Here is an 8,435-nt window from a genome sequence, read left to right as displayed (position 1 = left end):
TCAATCACAGCGTCTCCTCTTGGAACTACTTGTACCTGGTGCTCGTGCTCGCCTAGCCTTAAAAGGCTTGGCTGGTTTGTCCTACTGAGACGGTCGTTTCTTGATGGACAATATGTGTTGGCGTATGAGTGGTGTTTGGTTCTTGGGTACTGGTTGGATCCCCGCCCCGCGCGTCGAACGACAAGCCAGATTACCTCTTCAGCGTCTTCCCAGATTCGTCTTAGGGAAAGACTCGTTGGTTCATGTGCATATCTATCGAGAAGGTATCGATTATTTTCCCTCGAAGTTGTGAACAAGTGAAACAATACTGGCATATTGTGAATGGGGAGACTCCCTCCCGTAGCTATGCAGGCAACAAGATCGTGAAAGGGGGGACTCCTCCCTGTAGCCTTGGGAAGGAATATAGTGGGTATGCTACTTTAACGGTCGTGAATGCGTAAACCCTACTAGAATAGTGTGTCCACTCCCTGTTCCACCCATGGCACAGAAGGTGCCAAGGATTTTATACTGTCTCTGTACAGGTTTCTCAGGCAGACGAGCCGGCATAGAAACTTAGAAATATTTTAGGAGATAAAATCTTCACGAGATATTATCTCTGCTCTACCATGACTTGCTAGAAACTAAATAGCTTGGTTTTGGTTTTTGGTCTTTAGATCTAACAACAGTTGTAAAGATCTCGTCGATTCTTCGATCTAGTTTGAGTGAATCTTATATCAGAAAAGAAGATTCTCAAGAATAAAAAAACTAGGTGCAATCAAAGTTTCAACAACCGTTAGTCAATCAAATCAATCGAAAACTAAAAACACTGCAATTATCTAGTTTCCCACCAACGGTACGTACTCGTAGAGCTTCTTGATCCCACAGAAGTCTTTAAACGAGTGGTCGTAAGAGATTTCACCTAATTAGGATACTTTCCTCTCCGAATAGACGGCTCCACCAGAAACAACAAGAAATGAAGTTTGTCTGGCTCTTAAGATAGTTTGCTAGAAATACAAAATTAAGTATTTATAGACCAAGTATGTTTGGACGCCAAGGAATTTCCAAAACCGAAAATATTCTCAAGATATGCAATGAATATAAAAATTCGGTTTTCATAATTCCAATAAATGCTTGTCAAATATTTCCGAAATCTCTCAATAGAAATATCCAATTAGTAAATGCACATTACTAATTTGTATTCTCTAGAGATATGCATTTAATTGTTGGTAATTAAAGCATATAAAGCCAAAGACCTTAATTAAAAGATTCTCAATTTATTTCGGCATAGGATCTCCTTGAGTACTAAGGAATATCTTTGAACAATAAATGATAAGAGTTATTGTTCGTGTTCAAAGTATGTTGACATCTTTTCACTGCTAATCCTTATTTCATCTTTACATGGATTTGCATTCTTGGAATCGGTTATACCCTTTTTTTTGCTTGGTAATATCAAATTTTATTAAACCAAATAGAGTTTCAAAAGATTACAAAAAAACAAGCCCATTATAATTGGGCCTTGTATAAATCAAAAAACAGCTAGAAAACAGAACAAGCCCATTCTAAAGATCTGTGTTTAACAAAATCTGTAGTATGTTTTATTTGGTACTTCTATTGTTCTGAGAAACTCAGGTCTTGAGTTGTAACCTCTTCTAACACCTTTTGCCAGACCTGCACCCTTTTTTGCCATTAAGTCAGCTGTGAAGTTTACCTCCCTATAGCTGTGAGAAAAGTATCATTCTTAAAGAGAGTTTTTAATCTTGTTCCATATAGTAATAGCCCACCAAGGAACTGCCCCTGTCTGGAATGCTATCATTACTGCTTGAGAATCTGTTTGAAAGCAAACTCTAAGAAAGTTGTTGTTAATAGCCCATTCTCCTGCACATATGATTGCTTATATTTCTACCATAAAATTAGTATCCAGACCCAAACCTCCAGACATCGCAAACAAGTATTCACCAGATCCCTGACTGTAAATAAAACCATGTCCTGCTTCCTCTTGAAGCACCATCACAGCATAGCAGAATAATTGGAGGATTAGGAAGATGGAAGTATATCTCTGTAATCTTTGTTAACTTCACTCTTCTACAGTTCAAACCAAAGAACTTCAAAAGCTGCAAATCATAAGTAGAATTCCACATATTACCTATCATTCTTACATCACTTTCTTTTGTAAAACGCAAAATCCTTTGCTTTAGAGTACTGATGTTTAATTGTTCTTCTTCATAAACTATTTTGTTTCTCAAGAACCAAATCTCTTTTAAAGTAACAAGAGCTGCCACTCTCCATAGATCTTTTATTGCTGGACTCTTATGTTTTGCAAACTTGAGAATATCTTTCAATGATTTAGGATTAGTGAATTGAAAAATTCCACCAAGCCAGTTCCAAATTATTTCACTAAAATCACAGAACCAAAGGATGTGCTCCATATTTTCCTCCTCCTTTTTACAGAATGGGCATCTTGATGCTAGTTGAAATTTTTTCTTCTTCATATTTTCATATGATGGTACAACCCCTCTCACTATCTTCCATACATTACTGGACACATTTGGGTGAACGCTCTTGTGCCATACTATTTTTGCCCAGTGTACTGAATGATATTTTTTCCTAATGCAATCAGAAGCAGAAGCAACAGTGAATTTACCTGAAGTTGTGGCACTCCATATTCTCCTATCTTCTTTGTTGTCTATCACTGGTAACTCTGAAGTTGAAAAGAATTCAAGAAAGCTTGCTGGAATCTTCCATTCTCCATCTCTTATCAGTTCTGCCACTTTCATTTTTGGATTTTGTAGCATAATAGCATTTTCAGGGAAGATATCTTTAAAGGGCTTGTCTTTTATCCATATATCATTCCAAAAAGAGATATTTTTTCCATCCCCTACCAACCATCTAGAATGTTCAAACACATCAGCAGCAACCCACTTGATTCCTGGCCAGATTGAAGACTTTTTGTAATACTCAAGCCAATTTTTTGTCTTGAAATTTTCCTTGAAAGAATTTAGCCCATTCATCATTGCCATTTTGTATTTTCCAACACATCTCCATTAGCATTGACTTATTTATTACTTCTAATTGTTTGATACCCAAACCCCCTTCGGCTAGAGGAGAACAAGTTTTCTCCCATTTTAATGTAACTGTCTTCCTGACTGATGGATCTCCAGACCACAAAAAGTTTCTTATGATCTTTTCACTTTCCTTTAAAACTTTTTTGGGCCACTTGTGTACATACATGTTGTAGATTGGGATGCTGCACAATACAAATTTCACTAAGACCAATCTTTCTTGGAATGACAACAATTTACCTTTATAACCTGCTAAATTATCTTGCAACATTTCTACACACCCCATACATGTTTAGCTCTAATCATTCCTGGAATTAATATAACTCCAAGATATTTATCAGGGAAGCCGGATAAATCATACCACAATCTTCAGCAATTTGAATTTTTCTTGCATTGTTGTACCTCCCACAAAGCATTTACTCTTTGACAGATTTATTTCTTGACCTGAGGCTTTTTGATAAATTTCAAGAATCTTCAGTAACCTTCTCAAATTTCTTTTATCTCCATTACAAAAAAGAAAGATATCATCTGCAAACATAATATGAGTTGGTTGAACTCCATTTCTGTGTACCATTGGAAGTACGCATTTTGCACCATAGAAGACAACTTTCTGCTTAAGAAATCTTCAGCTATGACAAATAGCAGAGGAGATAGTGGGTCTCCCTGCCTTAACCCTCTACTCACATTAAAATAACCAACTGGTCCTCCATTTACAAGTACTGAGATTTTAGCTAATTTCAACAGAATATGAATCCATCTTATAAATTTATCAGAAAATCCAAATTTATTTAAGGCTTGGAAAAGAAATTCCCAGCCAAGTGAATCATAAGCCTGAGAGATATCTAATTTTAATCCCACATTACCTCCTCTTCTCTTTATTTCCAGCTCATTAATATTTCTGCCCTTAATAAATGCTCCTTGTTGAGGGGAAACAATCTTTCGCACTATAGAACTTAATCTTGTAGTTATAATTTTTTTAAAAACCTTGAAGCAGAAATTCATTAGACCAATTGGTCTAAATTGATTTGCTTTTCTTGCATTTTTGACTTTAGGAATAAGCATTAAAAAAGTTTGCATTCATACCTGCTGGAATGAATTCTTTTTCCCAACAATATTAAATAGCTTTAACAAAATCTTCATTAATTATATCCCAAGCCATATTATAAAACCATCCTCCAAAGCCATCTGGTCCAGGTAAGCTATCTGGATCAACTTCAAATACTGCTTTCTTCACTTCCTGTTGTAGGAATAGCCTCCAATTTTTCATTATCTGCACCAAGAATTACTTTAGGAACTGTATCAAATATCTTCTCAGAAATTTGCACCTCTTTATATTTGAATTTATTTTCAAAATGATTCACTAGAATGTCAACAATCCCCTGTTGAGTTACTATAAGTTCACCCTTTCCATTTTCCAATTCCACTATGGCATTATGCATTTGCCTAATTTTCATGTTTACATGAAAAAACTTTGTATTGGCATCACCAAATTTGAACCACTTAACTCTAGCTTTTTGTCTTTCTATTTGTTTATTATGTTGAGTTAAAACCTCTTGTACTCCTCTGGCAGTTACAAGTTGATTTAGTAAATCAATGTTACTAGGACATTGATCTGAAATAAGAGTGAGTTTCATTACTTCCTCATCTGCTTGCTGAATTTTTTTCTTCACATCCCCAAAAACATTCCAGTTCCAATTTTTTATTATTACCTTGAGTTGTTTAATCTTTGATAGAAATATGAAACCTAGATTACCACTCACATCTACTTTCCATGCTTCTTCAATAATCTTTTTAAAACCATCATGAGACATCCACACCTTTAGGACTCTGAAAGGAACATTTGAAGGTTTTGGAATCGGTTATACCACATTTCCAAACAAGTTTAGAATTGGTGCACATGTATTCCAAGACTACCACGTGATTGATCAAATACCAAATCACATACATGGGTTCAATCGGTTCTACCAGTCACTAGGATCGGTTATACCTAATTATCGAAATACTTGTGATCGGTCACTAGGATCGGTTACACCAGTTACAAGGATCGGTTCCATATACACATGGTATTACTTGTGATCGGTCATATCAGTTACAAGGATTGGTTACACCAATTACAAGGATCGATTAGACATACTCATGATCGGTCACACCAATTACTAGGATCGGTCACACCAATTACATGGATCGATCATATCATCACATGGTGATTACTTAGGATCGGTTACACCAATTAATAAAAACAAGCTTCTAACCCGGTGCATACGCACCGAATATCTGTATCTCTGGCCGGATGATGTTAATTCATCCACCCGTACCAAAATAAATCAAAACAAAGATTCTTCATACATGATTAATATTATATGCTCCAAAAAATAAATAAGATGATCTATCATATATATCTCGTATTTTGTGAGTCAATATTACTCAGATGTATTATTTGATTGATATAAGAATTTTCATTCATAGTATTATCGGTGAGTCAATACTATTCATGTTAAGTACTAACACGTCCACCCCAATTGGGAGTTCTACTTGTTGTGAAAAAAATCATGGTAAATGTAGTGATAATGTTTTAGCATATTCTTATAGTTGTAGACCTTACCCGTTTCCTGCAGTTGATTCTTAGCTTTCAGAGCCGAAAAATCGTATGCTTTTTGATTTCAAAAGTACATAATCCGTATTACTTCTCTTGATGCAAACCACCTAATCGCGTATTACCGCAAGTCGCCTGCAAATATATTCTCAAATATGTTATTAGTTAATAAAAATGACCATTACATAATCATTCATACGGTGAATTGTTGAAGCGCCAAATAATGCATTATCTGTAGCGTTTTCAGCATAGTGTTCGCAAAAAAGTATTTACTCGTACATAATCAAGTGACGACAGGATTCTTATATTTGAAAGCACAAAGAAGTCTGCTCATAATTTTAGTTTAAATATTCGAAAACTGGACCTAGTTAAGCACTGTACATTTATAGTAGCATCGCACAAAAAAAGATTGATGGGTGCAACAGTAGACAATTTTTTTTTATGGAAAATCACCGTACATTTCCGAATCAATGGTAAGAGATTCTCCAATGATAAGCAGAAAATTTCAAATGCTGTATGGAGTGAACTTACACGGTTATTTGGGGATGGTTTCATAGGATAGGATGCATGTCATCAATCGTCACCTTAATGTATTCTGCTTAACTGTATAACGTAAGATCAAGAACCCTTTTTTTCTATTTGCATGTCCGCCTTAAAGTGGGTGTTGCTTCATACGTCAAGTTTCTGCTTAACTGTACAACATTAGAATAACTTCCAGGTCCCTAACTGAAATAGCAACATCCTCCTTCCAAAAAGAGTTCCTAACAATGGCTATTATTCTTTTCCTAGAAAAAATCGAGCTCTTTTTCCAGAATTATGAATTATTATATCTTAATAATCCGAGGTACTGCCTTGAGGAATGCCATGCTGATGAATATCTTTCGAAAAGAGGTTTTCACGAAAAGATATTATTGAGGCCGATCAGGATGAATCCATTATTCTCTTATATTTGTAGCATTCGAAAGGTAACCAATAGGAGTTGCGTCGCTTGGCTTCGGAGGTACAAACTAATCAGTGCTCGTTAGGATTTCCAAACTAATCAGTGCTTGTTAGGGTTGCGTCGCTTAGATTCGGAGGTACAAACTAATTAGCGTCGCTTTGCAAATTCAAAATTATGACGTGTCTTTCTGGATGAGTTGGCAATGATGACATGTAAAAAACAATGACGTGGCTTCACCACAAATCACATTAATTATGATGACACCATGTGTCATTTTTAGGGTCACTTATTATAAAGAAAGACCAGTAAAAAAGTGGGGGTATGACAACCTCACCCAATATTTCGCTTAGCAATCTGTATGGACTAACTCCAATATATTTTCAGGAGAATCAACTAGACAGTCAGACTCAATCTTAAGAAAAGTATATCAAGGAGTTATATCTCAATTTCTCAATTCTATTCTTACTCAAGTAAATAGCAATCTGCGAGTCTAATTGAATACAGGAGAAATTAACTTGAACGGTACCAAAGACCAATGTTCAAGTATCAATCAATTTCAATCAACAACCAAAGGTTGGATTTACCAATTGATCGATTCAATGCACAACCTGTGATATTTCAATTATATAACAAGATATAATGCGGAAAAGAAATAACACAGATACCAGAAGTTTTGTTAACGAGGAAACCGAAAATGCAGAAAAACCCCGGGACCTAGTCCAGATTGAACACACACTGTATTAAGCCGCTACAGACACTAGCCTACTATAAACTAACTTCGTTCTAGAATGTAGTTGAACCCCAATCAATATCACACTGACCCAAGGTACAGTTGCGCTCCTTACGTCTCTGATCCCAGCAGGATACACACACTTGATTCCCTTAGCTGATCTCACCCACAACTAAAAGTTGCTACGACCCAAAGTCGAAGACTTTAATAAACAAATTTGTATCACACAGAAAAGTCTACATGAATAGATAAATCTGTCTCCCACAGAAATACCTACGAGTTTTATTCCGTCTTTTAATAAATCAAGATGAACAGGAAGCAATCGATAACCCGGAATTATATTCCCGAAGAACATCGTAGAATTATCAATCACCTCACAATAATCTTAATCGACTAACGAAACAAGATATTGCGGAATCACAAACGATGAGACGAAGATGTCTGTGACTACTTTTTTATCTTGACTATCGAAGAAATTAATCTCGAGCCAATTTTACAATTGTACTCAATACGATAGAAACAGCAAGATAAGATCACGCAACTACATAGAAAATAGTTGGGTCTAGCTTCACAATCCCAATAAAGTCTTAAAGTCGTTAACCTATAGGATCTCGGTAAAAACCTAAGGTTAAAGGATAATCGACTCTAGATTATACAACTAGTATTACACAAGAGGTGTGGGGATTAGGTTTCCCAGTTGCTAGAGTTCTCCTTTATATAGTCTTCAAATCAGGGTTTGCAATCAATGCTACCTTGGTAATAAAGCATTAAATATTCACCGTTAGATGAAAACCTGATTAGATTCAAGCTAATATCTTTCAACTGTTAGATCGAATCTTAGCTTGTTATACACAAATGAACTGCACGTTCATTTAGGTTTGTGTAACCGTACCTAAACGTGTACACCTAGTTGGTTCAACAGTAGTTAACCAAATGGTTAGCCATATGAGCACTTTCATATCAACCATATTCATCTTCACCATAACTAGTTCAAATGACTTAAAAGAACTAGTTAGAGAGTTGTTCAATTGCTTAGATCTTATAGAAGTATACAAGACACAATCAAAGCAAAATTGGTTTTGATTCACTCGAATCGATTCATGAACATTATAGACACGGTATGCAAATTGCATT

The 8,435-nt window shown here is 35.6% G+C and overlaps 1 protein-coding gene across 1 annotated transcript; it reads right to left on the bottom strand.

The window, feature by feature from the left end:
- Positions 1-1,931: 1,931 nt before the first annotated feature.
- On the bottom strand, positions 1,932-2,996 carry LOC113351959. The gene has a single exon (XM_026595854.1). It carries the CDS (start codon positions 2,994-2,996, stop codon positions 1,932-1,934), a length of 1,065 nt encoding a protein of 354 aa, XP_026451639.1.
- Positions 2,997-8,435: the final 5,439 nt, after the last annotated feature.

Source organism: Papaver somniferum, chromosome 1, assembly GCF_003573695.1.
Source record: "Papaver somniferum cultivar HN1 chromosome 1, ASM357369v1, whole genome shotgun sequence".
NCBI classification, from domain to species: Eukaryota; Viridiplantae; Streptophyta; class Magnoliopsida; order Ranunculales; family Papaveraceae; genus Papaver; species Papaver somniferum.
The sequence above is the reverse complement of the archived record's forward strand: the minus strand, read 5'-3'. Positions and strand labels throughout refer to the sequence as shown.

Excerpts from the sequence above, each read along its gene's own strand:
- LOC113351959 (XM_026595854.1), bottom strand. The coding sequence starts at position 2,996 with ATGGCAATGATGAATGGGCTAAATTCTTTCAAGGAAAATTTCAAGACA.